The 16,449-nt window shown below is 35.7% G+C and overlaps 1 protein-coding gene across 2 annotated transcripts in view; it reads left to right on the top strand.

Moving 5' to 3' along the window:
* Positions 1-16,449, top strand: part of col4a2.S (collagen, type IV, alpha 2 S homeolog) — a 103,876-nt gene that overhangs the window by 38,548 nt on the left and 48,879 nt on the right. For both annotated transcript variants that reach the window (XM_018249847.2, XM_018249846.2), the window contains 11 exons: positions 6,631-6,765; positions 6,865-6,909; positions 7,644-7,760; positions 9,238-9,309; positions 9,957-9,992; positions 10,075-10,137; positions 10,357-10,392; positions 11,294-11,335; positions 12,366-12,452; positions 14,338-14,382; positions 14,643-14,705. In XM_018249847.2, coding sequence (XP_018105336.1) covers positions 6,631-6,765; positions 6,865-6,909; positions 7,644-7,760; positions 9,238-9,309; positions 9,957-9,992; positions 10,075-10,137; positions 10,357-10,392; positions 11,294-11,335; positions 12,366-12,452; positions 14,338-14,382; positions 14,643-14,705 — 741 coding nt within the window. The remainder of the gene's footprint in view (positions 1-6,630; positions 6,766-6,864; positions 6,910-7,643; positions 7,761-9,237; positions 9,310-9,956; positions 9,993-10,074; positions 10,138-10,356; positions 10,393-11,293; positions 11,336-12,365; positions 12,453-14,337; positions 14,383-14,642; positions 14,706-16,449) is intronic.

Below are 16,449 nucleotides of genomic sequence, written 5' to 3'. Positions count from 1 at the left end.
CAGAGCTGCTAATATTCCACATTTATTAAAACTAGTTCCATTGAGTTTGGTTATGTATATTCACAACATGGTTCCCCAGCTGCATTCAGACTGCAGCCCCTGTTATATAGGTAAACGAAGCTGCTGTGATGCAGCAAATTCCTGTAGTTCTTTTGATTTGTCGATTTTTCTACTGTTATGACGTTAAATTACAAATCCTGCAGTGAATAAAATGTTGATGTGTAATTCTGCCAAACCCCTCTTCTCCAGACTCAGATCAAAAAGAAATAAATCATACAGAGATTCTCAGCTTCTGTCCTCTGAGAACAAAATATGCCTAAGGCCATTCTCAGTTCTGAGTGGGATTTCCCATTTCACATCTGCAACAACTGACTCGTCGGTGTATATTTTATGTTGAAAACTCACTCCACTGTTATCCCGATTATGGGCCTTGTTTAAAAATTTCAGCAGGGACCACTTTGGGGAGAAAAGAATGTTCTCACAAATATCAAACTCAGGACAGATGTACTTGCAGCTTTTGGAGAGTCTGCTGCCTTCTGACAAAAAACATCTGTCTGGTACGTTGTAAATGCCGAGAACACTCCCACACTCACTACTACAAAACAATTGCTTGGCACAGATATTTTGTGCTATTTCTGATGCTCCCTTTGTCAAAACAAGTGTAAGACTTTACAATTAAACCAACTGCTATGAAACATGAATTTTGATTTTTTTCTTTGCCTGCTAACATTACATACATTACCACATCTCTGACAGATGGGAAACTGTACAGCAAAACAGCAAGTCTATTGTCTTAGCACTTTATGGCTCTATTCACAAAGTCTAAAGAAAAAATAAGCTATTTATATTGCAGAACAGCAAAGAAGCTTGTGTCATGACTTGGCTCTCAATAACATATAGGCTAATGTCAGATGGGGCTGATCCGTGACAAAGGCAGGCCGAGAATAAGCTGATGTGCTTGCCTACATGGCTACTGCCACATTGTCAGACACAAAATAGCATGATTTAGTAATGCAGAAGCAAATTAGTGGACATGTTTGTCTGTTGCTGTGTGATTTTCTTGTAATTGGACATCTATAAATGTGGCATGATTTACTGACTTTTAAGATACTAACAGCAGTACTATAAATAACCAAAAGATTGTTGTACCAGCCTGTCAAAATTATAGGCAGTTAGATTTTTTTTCTTTCAAGTAGCCATTAAATACTGACAGCCAGACACTTTATTATCTTTTTTATGCCAGCTATCAATTTGTAAATGTGTAACTACTTTTCATAATGTCCAGCCTGATAACAACCCATTTAGAGCACTCGCTTTAAAATAGTTATTATATATTAAATTATATTTATCTCTTTTAAATGTTCAGCCATTTATTTGTTCTGCCTTATACAGTGTTCTTACAGAATATCTTTTACTCAAAGCAAAGAAGTCCCCAGGCAACAGAGATGCATACCTCCCAACTGTCCCGTTGTCAGCGGGACAATCCTGCTTTTTACAGCTCAACCTGCAGTCCCGCAATTGTACTGAAAAGTACCGACTTTCTCTGCACTGAACAGCCAGGAAAAAGATACAAAGTTTCTAACTTAATTGGCATTTGGCAGAGAGCCCAGAACAGCCAACAGGTGCAACTAAGATGCTTTTGTAACAATTTTGAGATAAGCAAATTCTCTTGGGAGAAGTTAGACACAGCTTAAAGGGCAATTCACCTTCTTTAGCAAAACTGTAGTAACTGACAAAAACACAGAATATTGAAAAATTAACATGGGGGTGTGGCCACAAATGGGTGTGGTCAAAAAATGTTGCTGCGTCACGCGCAACAACTTTTTTGTCCCTTTTTTTATTTCCAAAATGTTGGGAGGTATGGAAATGTAAAAGTATATAAATGGCTTATTTGCCACTGCAACTGCAGTGTGTAAAATGCAGTTTAAGAGGCAAATATGTTCACAATACATTGCAGCATTGAAGCTGGGATATTATGTCAAAACAAATACAACTGTGCAGGTGTTCATGCTCATGTAGTTTGAAATTCAGTGTTTAACTCACATATTCTGTCCTTCTAATCAACAATCTCAGGGTCATTTAAATCAAAAGTGTGTCCTTCACTTATTGTGTCTGATCCTCCCCCCTCCTGTCTGTAGCAAGCTCCTACATGTACATATATGTTCTTTCAGTGAAGTACTGCTTTCTAATGTTTCTCAGGTCATAAGATGGCTGAAACTTTCAGGACACGGATATTTTCAGGGGCAGAGAAGCAAAACCAGAAACTGTCTGTAAAGGCGCGTTAGTAACTCTGTGACACTTTTTAAATGTGTCCTATACAGAGAACTTCCTCTGGCAGATGGGAAAATGCACCACAACACAGCAAGTCTATTGTTTTATCACTTTATGGCCCCGTTAACAAAGTCTGTCATCAGCAAAATATCATACTTGAAAAGGCTAGAAAAACGAAGCCATTCGCTAAGCAAATTAGTAAAGAAAATTCTATTTCTATTCCTTCCTTTCTCCTTCAAAAAGATAGGCGAATCCACTTTGTAATGATAATTATTATTCATGCTTTATTAGCCCTAATTTTTTTTCTTTTTTATATTATGAGGTACTGTACTAAACATATAGTTACTGTTTGTGCTTAGTTTCAGTGATGTCTTGTAGCTTATTCTTGCATCAGCTTTGCAAAATAACCCTTTAAAAACATCACCGATCAGCAGTCCCAAAATGTTATTGAAACTAGCACTTCTTTTTTCAATTATTTTGTCACAGCCTGAAACACCAAGGAACTGTGATCTTTAAAAGCTAGTTAGCTGAGCAGCTTAAGGCTCTGACGAGGAGAGTACTAATTACCAAAAAGTAGGGACTATGTGTACAGACTTAGGGATGTAGTGGTTTCCTTGGGTTCCACTTAGTGAAAAGGCTGAAAGCTGGGTGTACCTTCATTGCTGCTGTGTATGTTCTCTTCCCTGTGGGGACTAATACTGACCAAAGGTGCTGTGAGTATATATCTATCCACTGTTGATGTATGATCCTGTTTGCTCTTATGTACATTCCATTGAGGATTGTATTGTTCAATAAATATGTTCATTGGTTCATTTAAAGGAGTTGTTCCCCTTTGAGTTATCTTTTAGTATGGTGAAGAGAGCGATATTCTGAGAAAATTTGCAATTGGTATTCATTTTTTATTATTTGTGGTTTTTCAGTTATTTTGCTTTTTATTCAGCAGCTCTCCAGTTTGCAGTGTCAGCAATCTGGTTGCTAGGGTCTAAATTACCCTAGCAACCATGCATTCATTTGAATGAGAATTTGGAATATTAATAGAGGAGGGTCGGAACAGAAAGATGAGTAATAAAAAGTAGCAATAACAATAAATGTGTAGCTTTAGAGAGGATTTGTTTTTAGATGGGATCAGTGACCCCTTTTTAAAACTAGAAAGAGTCCGGAGAAAAAGGCAAACATACATAAACTATAAAAAATAAATAATGAAGACCTATTGAAAAGTTGCTTAGAATTGGCCATTCAATAACATACTAAAAGTTAACCAACGTGTGACTTAGTTGTCTTAAGCTGACCATAGATGTTGAGATTTTTAAAAGATCCGATCCTCACCACGATTTTCTCGGAATGATCGAACGATCGTACGAATTGACCATCAACTAAAAAGACCAATTTGCCAGGAAAACAAAGGGGAGCTGCCTGCTTGGCCCTGCAAACATAGATACATTGCACTGGGACCGACAAAGATTTTTTGACCTGGCCGATCAATTTCCTGACAGATGTACACTGTAGAACAACATAGTCTGACAGTTGTGTCATTTCCTTGAACTAAAAATTCAGATTGTTACCCAGGGACACAATAAAGACTGTCACTGCTTATTGTCCTGCTCTAGTCCATCAGTTTAAAGAGGGAATGTAATTAAAAGGAAATTATGTTCTTGACAGAGTTTAAAAATTGTGAATATATTACCACACAGAGGACATTTTTTTTCTTTTACATTAAACACTCGCAGAATGTCTGCTGTACTAACAAAATCATTCCCCAGAAAATCCTTCCCTTCAGCTTTTTTTTCTCTACCTCTACATATACCTTTTCTTAAGTCTCCTTCTTCTCTCCCTTTCCACATATAATCCATTCATTTAAGAGAAACTATCATCCCATACATGTTTGTTTTTATACTTCCATTTACTTGGCACATTAAACAGTTGCATTCCACCTGCATTTGACACCTGTCTGCATCTCAGTGAGTACAAAGTCATTTGAAATAAGGGTGGTATGCATGATGGAACTACCGCAGGGGAACACAGGGAAGAAACACCAATGTGCAATGTGCCCTTACTATCCTTGATTTTCTATCACAAGTCAATCATTATGGTCACTGAAAGGTAAAACGAGCAAAAAACCCTCTTACAATAATCACTGTGGTTTTCTGAAGACAACAAGACTTTTTATCCCAAGCAATTGTTAATCACCTTTAACTGGTCCAGTTAATTTTCTCTGTGGAGATCACTTGGCTCTAATGGGGGAATGTAATAAAAGTCGGTAAGGAAAAAATATTGGCAATGCAAAAAGTTATGCCTCTGTAAGAACAAATTTTCCTTTGTGCGAATTTAATATAGCTTTTACAAACCCAGAAACTGTGTAGCGACCACTTCCGCAAATGTTATAGTTGGGGCCAGTGAGCAGTAAATGTAATAAAAAAAAATTAATAACTTACTCCAAAAGTTGTTACGTTTGCTCCAAAAGATTAAGATGCCTTCAAGCACTTCTTTAAAAGTGGGCAATGTAAATGCAACAACAGTTTAAGGAAGAGTATTACATTGCAAAAAGCTAAATTTTATTCTTATCTTATTTTTGCTCTTTGTGACTCTTTTATTACATAACAATGCCTTAATGTGCCATAGCCCTGGTCTAAAGGATGTTGGGGGAATGTAAAAAAAGTCCCTAACGGAAAAAAATATTCAAAATGCGAAAAGTTATGCTTCTATGCAAACAAATTTTCCTTTGCGCGGATTTAATATCGCTTTTGCAAACCCGGAAACTGTTTAGGGACCACTTCCGATGTGGATGAAGGTTTGCAAATTTTATAATTTGCGCCAGTGCGCAGTGAATGTAATAAAACTTCTTAATGAAAACGTTTTTACATTTGCTCCAAAAGATTACGACCACTTAAAACACTTCTTAAAAGTGGACAATGGGCAATGAAATTTCGCAATGCAATAACAAGGGAGAGTATTACATTGTGAAAAGCAAAATTTTATTCTTATCTGTGCAAATTGTTTTGCTCTTTGTGACTTTTATTACATTCCCCCAAAAATGCCTTAATGTGTCATAGCTCTAAAGGATGTAGTGTTATAAAAAAACCTATTCCATATATAGGATGCTTGGTAAAATATCATTTTATTGAGATAATAAAAGCCATAAGCACCGTAACACCTCTTCCAAACAAGTGATTATTCCAGATCTGCCTTGCATCTGTATTTTGCACCTTATTTTCTGCCTCAGTTAGCAAAAACTATTATAAATAAAGCGAGGGCTCCCTCTGCTGCTGATTTATGCTATAGCTAAAAAAGGATGTGACGCAAGTTGAACATTTTCATCTGTTCATCACAGTAAAGGGCTTATTTTATTTATTTAAGGAATAGTGAAAAGAAGTAGATGTTGAGAGTCATATGGATTATTCCTTTGTCTGCTAACAACTCCCCTGCCCTAGATATACAGCAGGGCAGGGGAGTTATAAGCTTAAATAAAATCATTCAGTGGAACGGTAAAATTAAGTAAAAGATTTTATGATGTCAATTTATATTGCAGGCCCAGTTAGAACGGTCTTGTCTCCCACATGTGGCATTATTATGATTTACAGCAACCCTCTTTTGCCCATAATAAGCTCACATTCTCTGTGTTCTACTGCATCCTTCCCTTACATTGGACAACTGGAGAGATTGTGTTTGATGAATCTGCTGTATTTCATTGTGGAGGCCTTTAACCACCACAGCAACCTCCCTGACTGCTATTGTCAAACTGCAATTCTGCAGATGATATATATATATATATACAATAGTAAGGTATGCCCCAGCACTCTCTTCAGCGTGTCAGTGGAAATCTCGCTGCTCGCTCCCTAGGAGACGCCGTCTCATCCCCTCGTATTATACACCATAGGAATGAATGAAGCAGCACTCGATTAAGGCAAAAAGTGTATTAAAATTCAGTACATCACAAAGCAACGTTTCGGACAAACTATGTGCCCTTTCTCAAGCCAAATGAACATCGACTTGAGAAAGGCTTGAGAAAGGGCACATAGTTTGTCCGAAACGTCGCTTTGTGATGTACTGAATTTTAATACACTTTTTGCATTAATCGAGTGCTGCTTCATTCATTCCTATGGTGTATATATATATATATATATATATATATATATATATATATATATATATATATATATATACATATATTATAACCTTTAAAGCTTTCAGTGATGTTAAAGACTCATGCATATATGGTTACATGAAAAATGGTAATATGGTTACATGGAAAATGTACAGGAAATATATGATTTATAACCTGTATTGTATTGTATTGAAATGTATATTTTCATTTTTAATGAATGTAATAATGTCTAATGCTTTATATTTTGAATTTGTTAGGGACAACCAGGACCTCTTGGAGCACAAGGTACCCCTGGACCACCTGGACTCATAGGAATAGCAGGTCTCCAAGGACATAAGGGAGACAAAGGAGAGCGAGGATTTACTGGAGTGACTGGCCCCTCTGGAGACAAGGTAAAGGATATGGATATTTATTTATTAAACTAATGAGAGCTGGTTACAATCCTTAAGGGCAGACTGGTAAATGTTTACTTTAATGTTTTGTAATTTTAGGGCCATAGAGGTGTGACAGGTTTTGCCGGAGCTGATGGTGTACCTGTAAGTAATGCATTGCATCCATATTAATGTTTTAATGCTAAAACACTTGCTCATAAAGCATTCATATAGTAGTTAGCATCAGTCAGAAAAACATGGTTATGATAGCTTCTATTCAACATTGTTATTACAAAAATTAGAAATAGAGATATATTAAAGGGAATTCAGTTCTGTATCATTCATGTTGTGGCTTTTTAGTTATAGCATAAGGATTCTAGAATTAGTCACTTATATAGAAACAAGGAAAAGAGTCTTGAACACCTTTGGTCATTAATAGATAGCAAGAAGATTTTGGGGTAACTACCCTTCATATAGGCGGCACAGTAGTTCAATGAGTGTCGAGTATTATTTGCTACCACAGATCAGCTGTTATGGGGGTACAAGGAAACATTGTACTCAACTATAGGGTGCCTATACCAATTGTTTTCTGGCATATAGCAAGATGTACTTCATTTTTCTTGGCTCTCTCCAGTTGTGGAGTTCAGAGAGTTGCTGCATGACTATTTTGTGATGTTTATTTTGACTGAAGACCTTGCTTGATTCAGATACATTATCACATTTTCTCTACCTCAACACAACTATTGTGTAAATAGTAAGGCTACAGGGGAAATAAAATAGATTTTTCAAATAGAATTGATTGGTTTACAAAATATACACATTTATTTTTTATATATGAACCTTACTTTGTGGAGTGGTGCCATGTTTGTTGTTCTGCTAACAGTCTTCAAATTCTGCAGGGACATACGGGTCAGGGTGGCCCAAGAGGTAAACCAGGTCATGATGGTTGTAATGGAACAAAAGGTGATGGTGGTGATGGAGGCTCGCATGGTCCAAGAGGCCCTCCTGGAATTCCTGTAAGTAATTATGATATAAATGCTACCCTTCCCTCCACATATTTGTAAGAGAGGGATGATCATTTTATGAAAAATAGGTAGAACACACCTATATGCCTAGCCCAGTAATGGATGTCTTTCCTTCCATTGTTGATATCATGGTCATGGGTAGCACTCCATTTCCATTAAAAGCCTTCACATCAAAGTCAGCAGTAATTTTCAAGCCTTGTTTGTCTCTCAGAAACCAGAGATGAATGATCAACCTAGGATGCTTTACCTGGTGTTGAATGACAACTTGAACAAGAAATCTGGCATATAAAGATATTTTGCTTTCTCGTGTTCTATATGAAAGCCAAGGGATTACAAATATGTACAGTATATAAGTCATTTATAATATGTTTACTTTGACCAGAACTGCTAGTTGTACATTAAAAGGCAAGCCACCCTTGCTGCAAATTGAAAAGAATTCTTAAATATTTTCTTCTATTTTTATTTAAAGTTTTAGTAAACCATTAAGTTAACATTTTGTATGTTATAAAATGTCCTATTTGTCTACTTTTTTTTTTATAGTTTTCAGTTATGTGCCTTCTTCTTCTGCCACTTTTAAAATAAAAATGCAAGCTATCTTATAGTATAGCCGACTACAGTATACTAAGGGGCAGATTTACTTAGTTCAAATTTCAAAGTAATTTTTTGGATACTTCGACCATCGAATAGGATACTACGACTTCGAATTTACTTTGACTTCGATTCGAAGTAAAAATCGTTCGAATATTCGACCATTCGATAGTCGAAGTACTGTCTCTTTAAAAATCCTTCGATTTCAATACTTCGCCAAATTAAAGCTACCGAATTGCTATATTAGTCTATGGGGACCTTCCAGTGCATTTTTTAAAGTTTTAGGCATCGAATAAAAATCCATCGATCGATCGCTAAAAATCTTTTGAATTGTTTTTATTCAATCAATCGAATGCTATTTTATCGCTAAATCCTTCAAATTCGATATTCGAATTTCGAAGGATTTCAATTCGATGGTTGAATTTCGAGGGTTTTAACCCCTCGAAATTCGACCCTTGATAAATCTGCCCCTAAAAGTTAAAGAAGAATTATTGTGAAAATTAAAATGTAATGTGTGCTTTTTCATCGAAATAAAGAACTTTCTAATTATAATCAATTAAAAATGCTCTCCCATTTCTAAAATAATCAAGTTATTATTCAGCATCCCCGTCGGCTATCTGCCTCTCTGCAGGCAGGAGTAAAAGAATTCTAAGGGTAGCCATGGTACTCCAAAATGCAGTAAAAGAAATAAAATCAATTGAGCTAACATAGATAGCTATTGATACAGAGAGAATGCTAATAGATCTCCTTTGTCAAATGCTCATTCTTATAGCTGTTTAATAAAAGAAAAATTCTGAAAAACCCTCTTTGTACCGAGGGACACAATTAAAGTAGCAACATATGAAAAGTATCAATAATGTAAACTGTGTTTAAATTGCAGGGTGGATTTGGTGCCAAAGGCCAAAAAGGGGATCCGTTTCATGTATCCATCGAGGTGAAAAATAGACTTAAGGTGAGTCTTTTGTCTTGAGAAGTTGACCTGCATTTAAAGCCTAATTTAAAAAAGCATTACATTTAAAATGTCTGTTACAATATCACATGTACCCTCCCTTTTCCCATAAAGACTTTAAAGTCACAGTTTATATCCTGTTTTTTTGTTTTAGAATGATAAGTACACAAAGGAGAAAATCTACAGCCATATAACCATTTCTATAATGCCCTGTTAATGTTAAAATTTCATTGTAGACTAAGATTGTCTTCCCTTTGTGCTCTGAATGTAGCTCTGCAGAGTATAGCTATCGCATTTTGGTATATAGTACCTCTTAAGCCTTCAACAATTTTTCAGATTTCCCCTTATATTTAGTATCCGATGAGATTCAGCTGGTGAATGTAGGAAGAACCCTTATATAGTTGTAAAAAGCTAGGTAGAAATAGTAAAAATCATTTATGTTTTACTGGAACTACCCTATAAGGGCACTTAATTGATTCTTCTAATAAGTCCTAGAGATCTAAAGGGTTTTTGATTCCAGCCCCATCCAAAATTGATTATTATACAATATACAGTATGTATTAACTGTTTTGCAATTTACTTAGTGCTCAGTTGTACAATCAAATGTTGTGTAGTGTTATTGTGTTAATTGAAATGTGTTTCCCCCTTAGGGAGATCCTGGTGAACCAGGTTTTAATGGTATTCAGGTTAGTATTTGAATTTCTGTACAATAATGTATCAATCTTTATATGAATATAACATATGAATGTGATCCATTGCATTTTTTAGGGACCAAGGGGTTTTCCTGGAATAGCAGGATTCATTGGGCCACAGGGTAATCGTGGACCTCGTGTGAGTATATTTCTTTACTTTTGATACATGAGTAATGTGACTTTGAGGCAAAACATCATTATCGATATTAGCTATTTGAGTGCAGATTATTCATAGTGACTGATTTTTTCCATTATAATAATGTATGTTTGAGCCATCTATATCATTATTCAGGGTTACTTTCTAGGGGGGAAAAACAGTATTTTTACTTGCTTCACTTTCTTATGCTGTTCTATATAGGGGCCACCTGGACCTCCTGGGCCACAGGGATCACAAGTAAGTTCTGCTTGCATGAAAATCTACCTTTGTTAGCAATTTTTGAAACTTTAAAATAGTTCAACCAATATTGATTAGATAAAGACAACAACGTTTATGATACTCAGAAGTCTTTATTATATATGAAAGCATTTAGAATGCCCCTTATCTCATCTACTATTAGAACCGCAATCATTTTTAGAGATTCATTCATACATTCCAGTACAGGTACGAATTTAGACAAATCCCAAGAATTTTTGCATGGGGTGGATTCGCCAAATTCTACATTACACTGAGACCAAATCAAATTGCTCAGAAATGATGCTATTATGCAATTCACACAAATTTGCCAATTCTGGATACCGGATTTAGTGTAGTCTATTAAACTGAATGTTTTGTTAAGAATTCACTATTTTGCTAAATTGAGAACTGATGGATACAGTGCCTTTCTAACAATTTAGGCAGACATTTATTTACACAGAATATAACTGAACTCTTGGAGGTTAAAGCATTATGTTTTTGTATCCATAAAAGTTAGCACTGTCTTGCAGCAGTCTATCCAGCCGACACTATCAACATAAATGCCTTTTAAATCACAGCATATCATAATGGCACACAGTGCTCATGCACTTTTAGCTGCAGAAGCACAAGCAAAAAGTTTATTGTACTTGCATTTTCAAAAATGTAACATTCGAATATCTGTTACGAATTTCTAAAGATTTGACATTTGTGGTTTTAGAGGAAGTGGGTTTATTGGTGGTTTCTAAAACCACTAAAATGACAATGTTGATAAATGAGCCTTCCACTTGCCTACCACTAACCCCTAGCAACCAATTAGATTTTTACTACATCAGCATAGATATTTTATTTTAAGCTGATCAACGGCCATTACTGACATACAACTATGTGCTATTTTTCATAGGGCAACAGAGGCCTTGGATATTATGGAGAAAAAGGAGAAACCGTAAGTAATATATTTCTCTATAAAATATACAGTACAAATGCTTCACTCTTAACATCACCTCTACTGTAATTTAGAAGACAATCTATAGCAATAAACATACACTCAAAATCATATAAAGGGAAGCAGCATGCAAAACCCCTGCATTACTATACTCCTAGAAGTCTCCAACTTACAATTCTTATTAGTAGTATTCGGGTGCAGAGAATACTGGATGCTCCATGGATATGTGTAAAAGCATCAATCATGCATACTGCATTGTTCATTAGCTGAACACAGCAATAAAAACCAGTGAATTATCACAGGAAATTAAGTTACAATTATAATGCACCTGCAAAGGTGGATGGTGCTTTTTTGGTTTGGGAAAGCTAGGGTTCCTCAAGGTTTATTATGAAGTAAGTCACATTATACTATATATATATATACTGTATATATATATATATATATATATATATATATATATATATATATATATATATATATATATATATATTACATGTTATATATATGTAGGATTGTGAATTTGGACATGATTTACAGTCATGAGTTTGAAAATCCATTTGATCATAAAAATGAACACATTTCGCAAGGAAAATACAGATGACCCAAAATTACAAATTATGAGACAATTGGACATATTCTGAAATTTGAGATATAGTTTCTCTGGTTTGTATAGCAGCATTGCAAGGTATTTGCACACAATATATCATTTTAGAATATAATTGTTAATTATCTGAATGAAATTCAAATGTCAAGAATATGTCTAAAAATATGAAGCCTATGTTGTGGCTGGTCAGTAGGAAAGATGATGGTATTGGAGGGAAGGATTCAATGGGATGATGCGTTTTCTGAGGTGGTGGTAAGGAAATCAAGCTAAAAATATTTCTGCATTCACCTCTTAGTATTCCCATTAAAAAAATACAAAAGTAAAACAAAAATGAAGGCACAGTGGCCATTTAGTGTAATTAGATTATATGTTAATTGTTTTTATATATTATAATAATTACATGTATTTTACTGATTATATCACCAGGGTGATCCAGGTCCACCTGGTGAACAGAGTGGTCCAGGAGTGAGAGAACAACAGCACAAAAATGAAATTCTCTTGCTACAATATAAGGTAAGAATCTCAATGTGCAGTCATACTTATTGTACTTGGGTGAATAGTATACATTTAGTGACATTTTGCCTTCATACATGCTTCTTCTGTTTTGTCAGGATGTTCCAAAAGGACAAATTATTATCCTATATGATAGAACCTATTTAATTCACAAGTTAATTTATGTGCATGAAGGTTTTAATATGTTCATGTTATTGCTTGTGCAGTTTTTTTTACTGGAAAGCTCTGTACTTCTTTATATTTGGTTGTAACACTGAAAAAAGTTAAAAAAAACAAATTACTTTAAAGGAGACATTTTGTATAATGCTCATCTTCGGTTATATTATTCTTTCTTCTTTAAAATATGTAATAATGCAAAAAAAAAAAACATTTTGAAAGCATTTTTCCTTTTTTCATTATATTAGAGATCCTTTCTCTTCAGTGTCTAGGCTGAAATGAGGGCTGGGCGTGTCTCCTTATTCTTCCACAGGAAATGGTCATAGAACTGACTAACAGGCAGAACACTGCAGTAGCAGGTAGAGTTGCCACCAGTCTGGTTTTGACCCGGACAGCCCAGTTTTCAGAAGGGCTGACTGTGTCTGAATTGCCTGCCCAGTTTTCCAAACTAGGAAAACTGGGCAGAATTTATCTAGATTGATGCAGCGACCAGCCCCCTGTGACATCAGCTCCACCCCCTGTCCGGAAAGCAGAACAGGAAAAGGTGGCGACCCTAGTAGCAGAAAAACCCCTCCTACCTTCCTGCACGTGTCTCTCTCTGTTCCTAGCCTGCACTTATCTCTGTTATGCTGTTGTAAGATGCTTTTTGGAGCTGTCTATAAGTAATGTTCAGTTTCAAGTAATATACTTTCTGCACAATAGTAATAACTTGTATCCAAATCATGATCAAAATGATTTTTGGTTTCTTTGTAATTCCCTTTATCCCTGTTGTTTTGGTTTATCTGTAAACCCCACAAAACAACAGCTATTGTTCTGTAACCGTGATTTCTAATTTATGAGACGAATCAAAACAGCAGCTATTGTTAGACCTGAAACTTGGCATTTATTGTATTTAGCTCACATAGACTGTTTGTGAATTGCATAAAAAAGGAAATGGCTTTAAATTACAAATAGCTAGAGAAGAAGGTACTTTTTTGTATATACAACTGCAATTTTCCATTTTTTAACCAGCAATTCAGCCTCTTTTTGGGCTGTCAGGATAGTAGAAGATTGGGAAGGCATGTGGGGGGAGATCAGGGTAGGCAGGTTGCAGGCAAACAATGCATGCAACTTGGAGGGACCCATAGTTAAGTTATGCCACTAATAAGACCAATGTATCTGTTTACTCAGCTAATTGTAGAATAAGCACAGGCATTTCCATGCAGAAGTATAGAAATGTTATAGGACACTCTGAGCCTGAACTATTGATTGCCAGATGGGAAATATAAATAGCCACAAGAGTTCCAGAAAAATGATTAGCATAAAATAAAACTTTATTCAGAAGTTCTCCAGTTTGCAATGTCAGCAATCTGGTTCAAGGATCCAAATTATCCTAGCAACCATGCTAAATTAATATAAATTAGAGACTGCAATATGAATAGGCGAGGGCCTGAATAGAAAGTAATAAAAAGTACCAATACATTTGTAGCCTTATGGAGCATTTGTTTCTTAGACTGGGGTCAGTGGATCCCATGGAGAGTCAGAAGAAAAAGTCAACTAGCTAAAAAAACTATAAAAAATTATTAATGAAGACCAGTTGAAAAGATGCTTATAATTAGTCATTCTATAACATACTAAAAGTTAATTAAAGGTGAACCACCCCTCTAACATCACCTTTAGTATTGGACAGACAATGGAAATTCTACTGTATGTGATATTCTAAAATCGATTATTTGTGTATTATTTTTAGGGGGCCACGGGTGACCAAGGAGAAAAGGGAATTCCTGGTGATGAAGTAGGTGAAATCTTTTTTCTTTGTTGTTTTTTTAAGTTGAGTATGCATGAAAATTTATCAATAATTCAAGTTAAGAATTTTGGCTTAATACACTTTATGATAGATGAAGTGTATATGCTCAGTGCTTTTTCCTTTAAGAGTTTCCCGACATTAGATACTGAGAAAAAATTACCTGAATCACTTAAAAATGCAAGAGGCTATTATTGCTAATAAGATCTGAAATTAGATAGTCCTGTTGTTATTATTTTATTTTATTTAAGGGTCAACAAGCGTTCACAGGAGAAAAAGGAGAAGAAGGTATCACAGGATTTCCTGGACAAAGGGTAAAGTCCTATGTTTCTTTTTTTTAGATTCTTTATTTAGCAGTTTTCTGATTACAAAGGTGTGGGTTTACATAAAACAAGTCAAGTTAAAGCATTATATAACATATCCACATATATTTATCATGTAACAGAAACAACAAAAACACAGGGCTATGTTTCTTTTTTGAGATTTATCTTTTGTTTTAGTCTGTGTGAAAAAAAACATGTTTTCGATAATAATTGACCTGTTATTGCACATCACTGACCACAGGCAAAAAGTCTTTCATTTCCATATAATGATTTGATCAGGATTACTTTTTATAAGGTTTCATGACCAAAGATGGGGAGTACAAGGTTTAGTTTAACATGTTTAAGTCTAACATTAACAAAAGTTGTGAGGCATATAGAAATAATACATGTTGTGACTTTTAGAATCCCTGGATCCTTTTTTTAAGTCTTCTGTAGACAGGCTCAGGTCTACCATCAGGGACAGACAGGGCTGCTGTAGAGATTGAGATTTATGGGATCCCAAGAAGCCATGTTTTTTTTATTTTTAATTAGGGGAGCCCTCTGACCCTTTTGGTCTCAAGCAGGTGAGGCAGGACAACATCTGGAGCCTGATTGAGCTTACAAAGGGCCCACTGGGTTGGTCACAGGGAGAAAAGGTGTTCCAATATTTAGATGTAACAAATTCTCAGGGAAAACATACATTATATGGCAAAAGTGTCTGGTGGGATTTATTTCCATTCAGCCACAAAACCATTGGTGGGGTTGGGCACTGATGCTTGAGGGGGTATAATCCAGTTGACAGGTGATCAGTTAGGTTAAGCCCATTCTGAACAGACATTGCTTTGTGCATAGGTACATTATTGTGCTGAAGCACAAAAGAGCCTTTCCCTAAACTGTTGCCACAAAATAGGAAGATGGAAATGTTACCAATGTCATTGCATGCTGACTCCCTAAAGCAGTAATCCCAACCAGTGGCTTGTGAGCAACATGTTGCTCACTGACCCCTTGAATGTTACTCCCAGTGGCATCAAAGCAGTTGCTTATTTTTGAATTTCTGGCTTGAAGACAAGTTTTGGTTCCATAAAAACTATGTGTACTGCCTCCTGTAAGTTTACAGTCCACATAGGGGCTAAAAGATGGTCAATCACAGCACTTATTTGCCCTCCCCCCCAAGAAATGCTCCTGTTGCTCCCCAACTCCTTTTACATGTAAATGTTGCTCAAGGAGTAAAGAGGTTGGGGTTCTGCCTTAAGGTTTGCTTTTCACAAAATGAGGACCACAAGTGCAATCTATAAGAAAAGATCCCATAGTCCCAGACCATTATTCATTCTCCGCCAAACTTTATTGTCAGAATTATACGTTCTAGCATCTCCCGAACCCAGACCTTTCCCACAGACAGAGGTGAAATTATTACTTCAGAGGATTTGTATTCAATGCACTACAGACCAACTCAACATTTAGGGGGCCCATTTACTAATAATTGAATTGCTATTTTTTTCCACGAATCTTGAAAAATTTGTGGTTTTCCAATATTTCTAAAAAGCTCTAAAATGTCGACATTCATTAAGTGAAAAAAAAAACACAAAAACCTTTGCTACCAAACTTTGTCAAGTAAAAGTTGTTGAGCTGCTATAGAAGTCAATTTCATAAATTCAATGACAGTCGTTGTATTAGAGCAGTGGTCCCCAACCAGTAGCTCGCGAGCAACATGTTGCTCTCCAACCCCTTGGATGTTGCTCCCAGTGGCCTCAAAGCA

The sequence above is a fragment of the Xenopus laevis genome, chromosome 2S (genome assembly GCF_017654675.1).
Source record: "Xenopus laevis strain J_2021 chromosome 2S, Xenopus_laevis_v10.1, whole genome shotgun sequence".
NCBI classification, from domain to species: domain Eukaryota; kingdom Metazoa; phylum Chordata; class Amphibia; order Anura; family Pipidae; genus Xenopus; species Xenopus laevis.
The sequence above is the reverse complement of the archived record's forward strand: the minus strand, read 5'-3'. Positions and strand labels throughout refer to the sequence as shown.